Source organism: Fringilla coelebs, assembly GCF_963513975.1.
Source record: "Fringilla coelebs genome assembly, chromosome: 9".
Classification (NCBI taxonomy): Eukaryota; Metazoa; Chordata; class Aves; order Passeriformes; family Fringillidae; genus Fringilla; species Fringilla coelebs.
In genome coordinates, this window is record NC_140067.1 from 30,189,459 (window position 1) to 30,203,177 (window position 13,719).

A 13,719-nucleotide genomic window follows, 5' to 3' on the forward strand; every position below is an offset into this window, starting at 1 on the left:
AACATCAGTTTTTTCTGGGCAATTAGAGTTTCAGGAATAAAGACCACAGGCAGGAGACCAGCTGGGGGCAGGGAGAACCCAAGCTTTCCCAGAATGCAGTGGCTTTACACTGCCTTACACGTTCTCTCCTCAATAATACATACCCTTCCTGCTGCTCTTCCTGCTGGCACTAGCAGAGGGCTTCTTGGCATCCATGACTGAATCGAACACAGCCGTGCTGGTGGGAGCTATTTCCAATTTGTTCTCTATATGACGTAGCTAGAATTGGAAGATAATGCATAAGAGAACTTTTTGAAGCTATATTTTTATTTCCCCCCAAACATGACAAATTTTTCCTTTTTTACAATGAATCAAACTGCAGGCAAGAGCAACTTCCCAAGGCTGACATTGCAAAACTCTATGGTCTTATGGCCAGAAACTACTATTAAGTTTTATTTAATTAGGTTTTGTTGCATAGTTTTGTTCCCTTAAATAGGCTGTTTTGAAAAAATTAATAACATGCCATTCAGAGACTTAATGCTTGGCCTGAATGAAATATTAATTCCCCTTGGAAAAAATTCTGTAATACTCCCTTACAAATGGAGCATGATACAAATTCCACATGTAAAACCCCACACTGACACTCAGCTATGGAGAAAAAAGAGGGACAAGGCAATGGGAAAGAGCTGAATTCCGTGCAAACCCAAATTGCTTGGCCTCACTGAAGCCAGGTTTTAGACACTACTACATCACCTTATGCACTTAAGTTAATTCCCACAGAAATACAGCAACCCCAATGCTCAGAACAGAAAATTATTAAATACACTGGTGTTGCCCTAGTATCTGATTGGTTTGAATAAGCAGGGGAGAGCTATTTTTCCAAGTATTCAGAAAATTGTGACATCACCACTTTGTTAAATAAAAAGGTATTAAGCTTGCTGTGGCAAAAACTTCTCCTTGTGTGCAGAAAACTTTTTCCATGATAAAACAATGTTCAACATTTGCATACTCCAATGGCTTTGTGCTATTCACAACTTGTTGAAGAGACAATCACTGAGTAAAATATTTCGGTAAAAGCTTTTGTAGCCACTAACTGATTTGAAGATGAGTAAAAAAACCCAAACCAAACAGTCCCAAAGGAACAAAAAAGAGAGTAAAAAAAGTACTTACAGCAGCCTTAGTCTGAGAAATAGAAGCCCATGCTGCAGTTATATCTTCCAGAGCAGAAACAAAGACATTAATTTCTCATCAGCACATGAAAAACAATGAAATAAAATGTTGCTCCAAAATAATTTTCATTCTCTTGCTAATCAAGTTATTTTCACAACAGTTCCCGCCTGTAAATCTCCTCTATGAAAGACTGCTATCAGTCAAGGCTCATCATAGCAAAGCTACAAAGCATTTAATGTAACATATTTTGAGTTTACTAAGTTAGGTTGAATGCATGATGACACCTGAAATCAAATCCACCACATATAATAGATGTTTAGAAGATAAATTAAGCTGGTTATCTACCCCAACATAAATACTTGATATTTTTCTATTATACTACAGTTTAACTACCTTTTTTTCCCCCTTCAATTTTCTTCTTCAGTAAACTAAGCATGAACACATGGTCACTGAAAGACTCTACTCAAAACCCAAGCTTCGAATGGCAGAATTAGGAACAGTAATCTTTCTGAACTGTACACCCTACAAACAAAAGAGAAATAATGTTTATGAACAAGCAGGGGGTACTGACCCAAGCCTTTTAATATAAACAGACAGCACCTACTCTGTAAGCAATTGAGCTCAGGAGGATGTAGTAGAGTTTTCCTCTATAAATATTTACTTCCTCAGTTCCCCTCTTTTGTTTTCTAATGGTTCTTACAATCTAATGGTTTAAACATCCTTATGTCAGAACCATGGAGAGTAGTAGTAACAGCTGAAAGAAATAATCTCTTCCTCATAGTAAAAAACCTGCCAATTTCATTTCAGGCAAAATACAACAACACAAAGGAAAAGGGTTAGGGAAGCAGCACAGAAGCAACTTTGCTTTGACTTCTAGAGATGGTGCTTCTTGCCCACAGAACACTACAGCTTCAAAAAGTAGGCAATTTTAAAGGAACTGGCCGTGTCACAGGAAATTCTCAGCAATAATGTTCTCTTACAGATAAAATAATAATCTTTCTCTGCTTTCAAAACAACTTCTGGAGTCCAGTTTTGTCACACTGGAGATCATATGATCCATCTCGAACCACAGGCTTAGCACGTGACTCAGTTGCTCTACAGATGAAACCTTTCTTACAGGGAAGATATTTTCAGGGAAGTACTGTCATTTAAAAATTTTTCTGCCCTCTCCTTTCCTAAATTAGAGTAATCATAACAGTAAAAAGCTAAATAAGTTCTCCAGCTAATGGAGACAAAAGTGCTGTAAAAGTCATCCTAGCACAGATGCACTGTTGCTATTCAAGTGTCTTCACCACTCTGGAACTGAGCAACTGTCAGAGGCTCTTCCTCACTTCCTTCAAGAGCCAGCAGTTCACAATTTCTGCTCCTGCACTGTTCCTCCTCTACAGCACTTACAAAAAATCTGTCTCTGTGCCATCTTGGCAACCATATCCCAGGCTGGCAACTGCTAATGCAGATCAGCAAATACTCCAGAGATCAGAGTACAAAACTGCTATCTGCAAAAAGAAAGCCACAGAACACATGCTCTTAGCTCCCAAACTGAGGCAGGAGAATGCTTTCTGGAACAATTCCCCAAAGTTTCAAACAACTCATGACAAACTATCTCCCAAAACAAGGCAGCAGAACAGAGAAAACCCTCACCTCTGGTAGAATCCTTGCTTTGGTTATGCCTTGGATTTTGTAGAGGCACCTCATTAGACTTGCTGCTCCACATCATGTCAATTTACCTAAAAAAAAAAAAGAAAAAAAAAAGAGTCCTGTAAGAATCAAAGAGGTATAAAGTAAAAGCAAATCTGTCTTGGTCTAAAGAGAACATAACCTTGATCATTACAATGAATGTCTACCTCATCTGATGACTTCAAACCTTCATCATGAACAAGGTCAGATAATCAGCATGAAATCACAGATGTGGTCACAGCTTCCTGCAGAAGCCACGTAATTCCATGGATAAAGAAGGGTTTGATTTTGTCCTCTGTCATCAAGAAACATTAACTTGATAAAAGGAGGCCCAGAGGTCGATGCAATTTAGATCAGAGTAACAAGTATTGCAGCAAGTCTGAAGAAGCCCACGCTGGAACACTGTACACACAGGCCTAACAGAGATAGCACCACATGGCTTGAACCTATAAATGCTTGGGGAAAATACCCAACTCCACCAGTGACAGAATAAATGTGCCACCAAGCTCTGGAAAAGGAAAAGGCACAGCAGAACTGCATGGCAGGACACCACAGCCAGGAAAAAATATAAGGCTGGTGCCACCATTGTTCTCCTGTGAACTTTGAAGTTAAGACTCTCAGTGAATCTAAAATTAGCGTAAACTCCCAGCCGCTATCACCAAAGCAGTTTTTATAAAGGAGAAAAAGAAAAAACAAACAAACATGCAAAAACCAAACAAACCAAGTAACAAAAAATTATCTAGTACATGCTTTCTGAGCTGTCTTCATAACACACTGACAACACTTCTGCTAAGGAAAGAAACAATCAGGTGACCACAGAATTCCAACAGGAAGTTCTAGACCACTGAAGGAGTCATAAGAGCACATTTTCCTCTCTCTTCTTTCACAAACTCCCAGATGTAATTTTCCTTATTTTTTTATTTACTGAAAATTTCTTTTGTCCTTACTTCTCTACACTGTGTGCCACATAAAAAAGCAATCAAATATAAAGATCTTCTGGTAAAAGCAGACCAAAATGAACACTATCTACTACTTCCTGAAACAGATTTTTGCCCATATATTTTGTGACAAGGATTTTTATCATATATGGTTTTAAAGATACTACAGTGACAGCAGTAATGTTTCACATGCAGTCATATATCCTGTATTTATAGCAGTAAGTTATCCCAAAAAACTGTTCTTATGCCCCAGGAAAAGCTATCAGTAATAAGAACACAGGTCTTTAAAAGACCTTTAGTTGTGACTTTTTTTTGATGAGTTCAAGTAAGTGTTTGAAAGAGTAAGGAAAAGGCATGTAAGCTTATATATGTAGGTACAGAAACACAAGTTCACAATAATCCAGAAATTCTAGAAAGGAAGGGTGGGTGTGTTTTTAAGTATCCAATAGTTATGGGCATTAAGCCAAGTGTAGTTAGAAAATTCTGCTTCTAGGACAGGTGCTGAAGAGCTCATTCATGCAGAACAGCACTTTGTGCCTCACATCATTCATGCTGTAAATCACAGCACTGCCCTGCCCTGGAAATCATCCAGCTGATCCTCTCCATCACTGGGGAAAAGAGCTGTTGGGCTAGAAATGTAGAAAATAAATATTAATAAAAATGAGGGAATTTTCCATAGAGAACTGCTGAAAATGCTGTATCATACCAGTATCAGTTTCTTGCCCAAACACTCATGTAACAAAACCTACTCAATATGTAAATTTAGCATTGGATAACTTCTGGACAAGCAAACATCTATTAGAGGATTAAGTATCCATCTTCATGTAATTGCTTGGGATTTATTCTTATCATTAGAATTATTAGTACAGATAAGAAAAGTTAATCAGGGACTAGAATTGTTCTTTTTATTTTACATGTACAAATACATACAGTTTATTTTAGGAAGCCATGCAAATGTGGAATTGTAACACACTCCATGTACCTATATGAAAAGTACCAGATTAAACAATCTGAAATTGCTTGTTAATAGCTTTCATCCTGACACTAAAAACTGCCAGTGCTTTACCTGAACTGAAAAGAACTCATTCAGACAGTGAAACACTTTAGAGAACACCTTATATAGTGCACTCTATACACAGTGTAAGAGACACGGAGTTATTCCCACAGGTGTGTGCTGATGATCACCAGTGGTCAATAATTCTATCTCAACTCCTTCAATCTCCAATGTCCCTCAGGAAAAGGCCATTCAAGCTCTCCTCCAAGCTGGGAAGAAATCAGAAAGCATCCTGCTGTACTTATCCTAAGGCACACCTGCAGTGCCAGCTCCAAGTGTAAAGTTTGAGCCTCACTGGCTTCAGAGCAGCCCCCGGGATTCACTGAGCGGTTCTGCTTAACTCGGGCTGCTGCCGATTGAAACAAAAGCCACGTCAGAACCAAGCACCCTGGAGCTGTCTACAGTTTCAGGAAGGCAACAGTGCAGTAATTTTCAGACCTGATGTAATCATAATTCTGAGGGTTTAGGGTTTAGGTGTTGCCCTCCCAAGCCTTTGGAATGGTGGGAGAAATTGATGAGCTTTTCAAAACCTACATACAAATCAATTATGTTGATTCCCATAAACTTTGAATTCCTACGTATTTCTAAAATAACTTCTCTCTATTGCTACAGCTGACACGAATAAGCAGCACTCTATTAAAAAAAAACCCAAATACTTGTACAATGCAATACCCTGCCTCTGCATAAAGTTCAACCAGACAGAGAAGATTCTTTAATGTTACCAAGAGTGCAAAAAGGGATGGGGAATAAAAAAGAAATAAATCCAGACAGTTACCATGTCTGTTTATAGTACTTGCATGCAGGGAAATAGACCAGTTAAACACTAAAATACATTGAAATGAATATTGATCAGAAAATAATACTAAGGAAAAAATTATATGACGGAAATTTAAATTATTTTTAAAATACATTTTCCATCAAAGTCCCATGAATAACTTTTCAATAAAATACATTAAAAACTAAAATCATTCTGAAATGATTGCTTCAAAGAGACCTCGTTCTGCTAAACTAAATCACCATCTCTATCTAATATTGACCTTAAACAAAGAGACTGAGTTCAAAAGATGAAATGCCAAAGAACTTCTGAGAAGACATCACTGATGGCACAAGGTTATCTGCAGGCTGGATAAGCCTTTGAGAATCTTAGGATTATTGGAAAAAAGGTGGAAGACTGCAGAATCAACAGAACTAATCTCATGGTTATTGGATTGCTCCCTGGGAGACACAGACATCCCACACAGGTCCATTCAAGGCTGGCTTGCCAAGCCCCTCCTTGGGTGAGTGATTAAGATACAAACACCATTGTGTTCTGATGTTTCAATCCCACATCAAGTGCCCATCTCATTCTTTATTCACATGTCCAAAAAAAAAAAAAAGTACACAAGAGAAGGCACAGCAGAACTGCTACAGATGAGGACCTAAGAGGAAACACAGCAGGAAACAATATACTCCAAACTCCTGGAAGAAACTGGATGGGGGGATGGATACAGGACCTGACAACCACTCTCTTCTACAAACACTGCTCCTACAAGAAGACACTGAAGAGAAGTGACAGATCAGAAAATGCATGAGAAAGCACCAGAAAGGAGGAAATGAAAACAAAGAGAAAACAACTGCCATGTAAAAAAGGAACATGAGAAACCCACACATTTAATACTAAACATACCAAGGATGGCACTGAAAGGTGCAACAGACAGCAAATCAAGGGGTCAACATAGTTAAGAGCACAGCATTTGAAAAGAGTGGGAGATGTGAAAGCAGAACATGCTTAGTTAGCAATGATATACAAAAATGTAGAAGAGATTAAACACAGGACTGGGGAAAAGAGAAAGAAAATTGTGAGAAAAGAAGGATATAAAATGGAAGAGAATGAGAAAACTAGGAAGGTGTGCAAAATGCAATGAACTTCTAAACAACTGGCACAGAGAGCAGCAAAAACGAAGAAAAGAAGCTTGTGTATTGGTCCAATTGTGAAGTTTTTCAAAGATCCTTGGTAAGGTTTTTTTTCCTTAGTAGCACAGACTTGGTAAGAAAAGGAAAAAGGAAACTCAGAAGTCATGGCACTGAATCAAGGAAACAAGAGAGGAAACTGAATTGTGCAGATTCAGAGAAGGAAGACTGTGAGCAACAGATTACCCACTACTATTTTCACTAACATTTTGTGGTTATGGGGGAAAAAAACACAAGCATGCACAGGGACCAGTATTCCTCAAGACTTTGTTTCTTATAAAACACAAGGGATACTAAATGAAAGGGATACCACAAAAGAAAATATGAAAGTTTGCTAATGGTATGGAACGAAACAAGTTATTAACATCGACTTCTATGGGATATTCTCAAATGTTTTATCCACATAGTGACAGATTTTGCTACAAACTGGGTACACAGTGCACAAGGACAACATTTTGTGCAGTTTAAGCAAAAATAATGCACTAGTGTCAATAAAAGAAGCAATCTTTTCCTTTCTGTATGCCTGGGTGTCTCTTTGCCTTATTCAGGCAGAAAGTCAATGAGCTTATGTGGTAAAGCAAAGTGAACTGGGAGTCTGGTGCAGGCTAAAAGAATTCTGCCTTTTTTTTTTTGCTTTATTAGTTTTACCTATGTCATACTGTAAGTAACACCCTCCCTGCAAGCAGAACGAGAAGGGATGGAAACACTGGTGAGCAGTGGGATCAGTCTCAGTCCTGTACTGGCTACTGCTCCCCAGGAGCTAATGTGTGAAGCTGCTCTTGCCTTTGCCTCGAAGAGAAGAGTGGGACTGGGCAAAACAAGAACCATTCACCTTCTTCTTCCTACTGTAGATAGCACTGGAGGTCAAGGGCACCCTGGTCAGTGTGTCTCAGGGCACCCACATCTCACACAGTGCACACTTGTCTGTGGAAGAAATGGACACAGACATAAATAATTATTTTTTCCTGTTTGCAAAAACGTTTTAAGTTTCCATGTATAAATACAAAGGTGACTTTTGAATTTTAAAAGACCCTCTGGAGCTCCTGTCTGTGCAGCTAAAACTCTGCACTGCTGGCAGTAACAGACAAAGGTGGACAGGCACAGGCAGACCCAGTGAAGCAAATTGTTTTGCTGAGCCAGTCCACTGAAAGTGATGGAAATTATATTTAAAGATGCCAGAAACACTTTCTATGTCTTCTCAAAACCACAAAATACAATTTATTATGATATGCTTGAGTCTAAAATAACGTTAACCTACTCGTTTTTCCGGAATCCAAGCCCTTACCATATTGCATTACCTCACTTAAATGAGAGTTAAAAATATCCATAATACATTGTTCTAAGACTTGTTTTGGTTATGTATATGGGATTTAAAAATGTTTTTTGATACAAAAGTGACATATCCTTTCTTTGGCCAGAGTGTATGTTGAGCAAACTTTGCCTTTCGACACTATCAGATGCAGGCAATGTACTGACCTTCCTCAGAACTGAGAACAAATTCCAGCACAACAAACAAATACATGACATGTTTGTCCAAAAAGCTCCACATCTCCAGAATCTACAGCTGACACCGCAGAATAAGGCAGGTCCTCCACCCACCTTCTTCCAATGCTCATTTATACAATAAGCTTTCAAATGAAATGTAAAGGAAGTGAACACCAGCAATGCCCAAGGAGCTCTTGAATGTTAGCTGCTCTGAGTGATCTAATTTTAGATAATATCCAATATTTTGTCTTATAATACAAGCAGTATATATACCAGAAGAACTCACATTCCAAATATCATTACTTTGGAAAATAATTAAAACAAAACAAAAGCTTCATAAGTAAAATAAATTAAATAAAATTTGATCTGTCTTAAGCTAGATAAGAAAACTTTAAGGTTACCAAGGCAGTACAAAAAAAGAGCAATCAAGATACACCACACACTTGCAGAGAGAAGAGCACTTAAAAATTTCAAAGCATGTGTCACTACCTCTAGCTTTTAACCAGGAAGATAAATGATATAAACACACATCCATCAAATGTCAAAAAAACCCCTGTAGAAAATACAAATATGTTTCCTGAGTTCTATGATTAAATCATTGGCACTAGCCAGCTACTAAATTTGCATCCAAACTATAGTGAAGATTTCTCTATAAATGAAACATTTCTGGATCTGATTTTTTCCAACTGTATGCTGAGAATGGACACTTACCACATTCTTTTGCTATGAAAAGACATGACAACTTGCAAAAGTGTCTCTGCTTCATCACAACTGATGAAGAAGTGATAAAAAAATAAAACTGGCCCTAAAAAGGGACTAGTGGTTCCACTGAAATTGAATGTCTTCCTCTGCTGCATCACGTGCCAGGAGGTACTCTGAGGAAATCTATTGAAATGAATGTTGTGACAGCTAGTGTAACTTGATTCATTGTTCATGAAGAAATCAGAGTACCGAGGCACAGAGAATGCATCCATTTATTAAGGAGATGCACACAAGGCTTTGCCTATCCATTCACAAGTTCTGTATTTTCTTTGACTTCAAAGATCTTAGCATTTATGACAGAGAAGAAAATACCCCAGTTCCTAGAACCAATAAAGCACTCCTGCATTTTCTTTCCTCAGCCTTCAAAACAAGACTTTGTTCACTCATTCCACCTGCAGTTACCAGAAACTGCACATTAGATTTCAATTCTTGCAGCCCATAATAAATCCATTCAGCAGAATATGCTCAAATTCGTCAATGTCTGTCTCATCTCACAAGGAACACTCCACTGCGAAGGAGCCTTCTTAGAACTTACAGGCAGTGCCCTCAGCCAGGTACAAGAATCAGATCGGTCAATTTTGAGGACAGCAGCTTTCAACATCTCAACAGAACCATGAGCACAAAAGCCACGTCACCTGCAGTTGTGTCAACTGCAGGATGATTGCTATTTTCTTTCAAAGCAGACTAAAGTGCATGAAAATTTCAGGGAAAATGTTCCAAATGCCACTTTGTCACCTTTGATCCCTCTGCTCAGAACTGCATTCAGAAGGAGAAGTGACTAAGAAGTGTCTCAATAACAACACAAGATGCCAAAACATCCCAAACACAAAAACCACACAGCAAGCTCAACAGTGACCACCAGTTCTGTTTCTGACCTGGCATTACAAAGGCAGATACCAGGACTCTGCTAAAAGACTTTTTCTTGATCTAGCTAAATGTAGCAATAAGATATTTTCTCATATTTAAATAACACCAGTTTTTCTGTTTCAGTTTGAGAACTCCACCTGGTGCATTGCCATGGATGGGACTTAGTGAGAAATTTTGCCATCAGTGAGAAGTGCTATTAGGAAGCTAAACCAGCCAGAATTTCTGTTAGCATTCACTAAGTTTCAATTGACCTGGTATAATTGATTAGTTCATTTATTTGCTCTATTCTTTCTCTAGCATATCGACAAAGGTTTCAGACTTAGGCATACAAGTAATTTTATTCTCAATGGAGCAGTCCATTAAAGCCTATTATATCATTAGCACAATGATACACATCTATCTTCCAAGCACTTACATCTATGGATAAATTTTACACTTCTGGTGTAATCCAGCCACATGTCTAATATATTGACTGCACTGGGAAAGTTTTCTTTCTACACTCAACTATCAAAGTCCTTCTGTTATCATTACTGCATCACTACACCTGATCTTCTATTAACACTCATACTGATTTGAATAGCACAAATTAGTTTAAGTACATCAATAGCAGAGTTAAACAGTTTTGCTGTACTGATAAAAAGGTAGCTCTCTGATGGAAGTTTTCAAGGTGGAGTTGAGCAGATTTAGCAGCTCCACCGTGATGAAGGAATCCAAATATTCTTTGCTACCTCCTCTAGCAATCATGTCACTCCATCATAGATGCAATGCTCACCTGATGGCATCACAAGCCAGTTCAGCTCACTAATCTGGCAGTAAATCAATAATTTTTCTTTTATGGGACTTTTCTTTCAGTTTATCAGGTTGCTGCCAGGACAGTCAAAGTGGGAGGAAAGAAGCAGCAGCAGCACATCACACCGTTCACGTTATGTTGTGCAGCTTCACCCACCTCCCAGAGATGGTAATGCAGAATAGATCCTGAGCCATGTGCACTGACACTCCTGATTTCAAACCTAACTGGAAACACATCAATAGGACTGCAGCCTCATCTGAGCACTCTAAAGTCAATGGGACTAAACCCATTAATGACTTTATCCACAAGTCTGCTTCATACAAGGAAACCTTTATAGCAGAAAGTAGCTGTATGTCTGGCAGAGGGGTGAAAGGAGACACAAAGTTCATCACATCCAAGTGAACAAAACCTTCAGTACAGATGTAGCAACTCCAAGATTAGATTCTTACTCATTTGAGGGACGCTTTTGCTGTGGTGACAGAAATTGCCAATAAAGTTATTTCAAGACATAAAAGACATGATCCACATTGGGACTGGTTTATCAGGACAGTGTTCAAACCTGAGCTATGCACCAAAGCTTAGTAAAACAAACCCACGCAGACAAGATGTTCGTAATTCTAAAATCACTTTCTCTCAGTCACCACCACACCCAGCCTGGGCAGCCTGCAAGATGATCCACGCTGATCAGCAGCACAGAATCCTGCAATGGAAGGGACTTAAAAGATCAACTCCTGGCCATGGACACTTTCCACTATCCCAGGTTCCTCCGAGCCCCATCCAATCCAGTCTTGAACACTTCCAGAGAAGGGGCAGCCACAGCTCTGCGAGCTCTGTGCCAGAGCCTCACTGCCCTCACAGTGAAGAATTTCTTCCCAGTGCCTAAGCTAAACCCAGTCTCTCAGTTTGAAGCCATTCCTTCTCGTCCTACCTCTATAGTTCCCAACAAAGAGTCCCCCTCTGGTTTCCTCGTAGGTCCCTTCAGATACTGAACATGCTGAGAGGTTTCCATGCAATCTTCTCTGAACAGCCCCAACGTTCTCAGCCTGTCTTCACAGGAGAGGGGCTCCAGTTCTCTTACCAACTTTGTGGCCTCCTCTGGACCTGCTCCAACAGCTCCATGTCCTTTTTATGCTGGGGACATCTGAACTGTACACAGCACCCAGGTGAGGTTTCACAAGAGAGGACCAGAGGGGCACAATCACCTCTCTCAAGATGCTGCCCACACTCCTTTGCATGCAGGTAATTTCCACGGTACCATGGCCCCTTGCAGAAATGTTCCATTACTCCATAAATTAAGTTGTTCTGCTTAGTGGGAGCAGGACACCTTCTGTTTAAAGCAGCGTCACTCTCAGAAACTGAAGCCTTCGACAGTTTACAGTGTTCACGTGGCCACACCCTCAGTTGTATCTAATTATCTCAAGCATTACCTAATGAAACTGTTGCAGCAACCAGAACTATAGCAAAGAGGCAGCAAAACTTAGCCCGTCGGTGCAGACAGCCGGACAGAACACTGAGAACTTACATGCAAAGCAGTGAATCACTTACAGCTCCACACGTTTGTCCCACAAACACTTTGGTCACTGTACTTTGAGTTTTCAAATCAGCAGAACAGTTGAAGCAGCTTAAGATGACAAACCCCCCCTCCCTCCAGAACCGACCAGTCAAGTGTGATATTTTCAATTTCAAGACAGTGGATTGTTCATCTACACAATGAAGCTATTTGACAGACAAACCTCTACCTGTAAACTTACACAATATGCCAGGAGATGCTCAGCTGCTGAGCTACAGCTTATACCCAGAGACAGAAACAATCAGAGAATCGGAAAATCGTCAAGGTTGGAAGAGACCTTTAAGATCATCAAACATCCTCGGCAGCTCTGAGGATGGTAACTCCACCACCTTCCTGGGCAACCTATTCCACAAAACCTACACCGACAGCAGGCAATATACCACACAAAACTGCATCCTCAGGAATGACACAAAACCCAACAAACCAACCCAGCCATACCCGTATAGAAGCCTTTATGGCTCCAGCAGGCACAGAGAATGGCAGCGAAGAAGTCAGAGAGCGCTCGGGGCAGATGCAGCCGGGGCTGTCAGGAGGACTTTGAGCGGGCAGACACCGAGCTCTGCCGCAATGCCGGGGCAGGACGCCCTGGCACAGCACAGGCACACATTTAGCAAAGCGCACATTTAAACTTTAAAAGCGCAGGCCCGGTGCTCGGGGCGGCTCCGAGGGCAGCGCGGCCACCCCGGGCTGTGTTTCTGTTTGTCCGCAGAAACAGCCGGGATCGGCGGCTTCCCTCACAACGCGAAAAGACAACAGCGAAACGGAGCACCCCAACCCTCTCCGTTCACCCGCCACCCCGCGGTAGGACAAGCAGCGGAAAACAAATTAAAACTAGAAAAAGAAAGACACTTAACGGGTGAAGCGGATGCCGCGGAGACGCCGGAGCCGGGCGGAGCGGCCGAGCCAAGTGACAGCCGGCAGCTCCTCGGGCCGGGCCCGCCCCGGCCCCACCTCGCCCGACGCCCCGGCGGGGCGGCACCGCCGGCCGAGCGCGGCCTGGGGCGGCGGCGCGGGCCGCTCCCGCCGCCTCCTCACCTGGTGGACGCCCGCTGCGCCGGCGGCAGGTCGCGGCACATCCCGCGGAGGGCGGGCGGAGCGAGGGCGGCCCGAGCCCGGTGCGCGGCCCGTCAGCGGCCGCTCAGCGCCGCCATTACCGGCCCGCAACTGACACGGAGCGGCGGCGGCGGCGGCGCATCGGGAACTCTCGCGAGAACCGGCCCGCCGCCGACCTTCCCAGCATGGCGCCAGCCCGCCGGGCCCCCTCGGCGCCCGCCGCCATCTTGGGTGCGGCGCGGCCGCCCGGGCCTGGCCTGGCTCGGCTCGGCTCGGCTCGTTCTCCAGGATTTCCCCCCGAGCTTGTCTTTTTCCCTCGCAGCTCTGCAGGCTTGACCTGCCGGGGCAGTCCCCTTGCGTTTGTTATGCAGAGCCCTGGGTGTTGGTGCAAGGCCAGGACTTGGCAATGCTAATTAAACCCAGT

General features: G+C 41.8%; 1 protein-coding gene across 4 annotated transcripts in view; it reads right to left on the bottom strand.

Moving 5' to 3' along the window:
* Nucleotides 1-13,403, bottom strand: part of CEP350 (centrosomal protein 350) — a 70,472-nt gene extending 57,069 nt beyond the window's left edge. For 3 of the 4 annotated variants that reach the window (XM_084211782.1, XM_084211783.1, XM_084211781.1), the window contains exons 1-4: nt 13,278-13,403; nt 2,791-2,876; nt 1,150-1,193; nt 144-258 (exon numbers count right to left, since the gene is read on the bottom strand). In XM_084211782.1, coding sequence (XP_084067908.1) covers nt 144-258; nt 1,150-1,193; nt 2,791-2,866 — 235 coding nt within the window. In that variant the 5' untranslated portion in view covers nt 2,867-2,876; nt 13,278-13,403. Of the gene's footprint in view, nt 1-143; nt 259-1,149; nt 1,194-1,542; nt 1,646-2,790; nt 2,877-13,277 lie in introns of those variants that run through there. The other variant, XM_084211784.1, reaches the window with a different exon arrangement.
* Nucleotides 13,404-13,719: the final 316 nt, after the last annotated feature.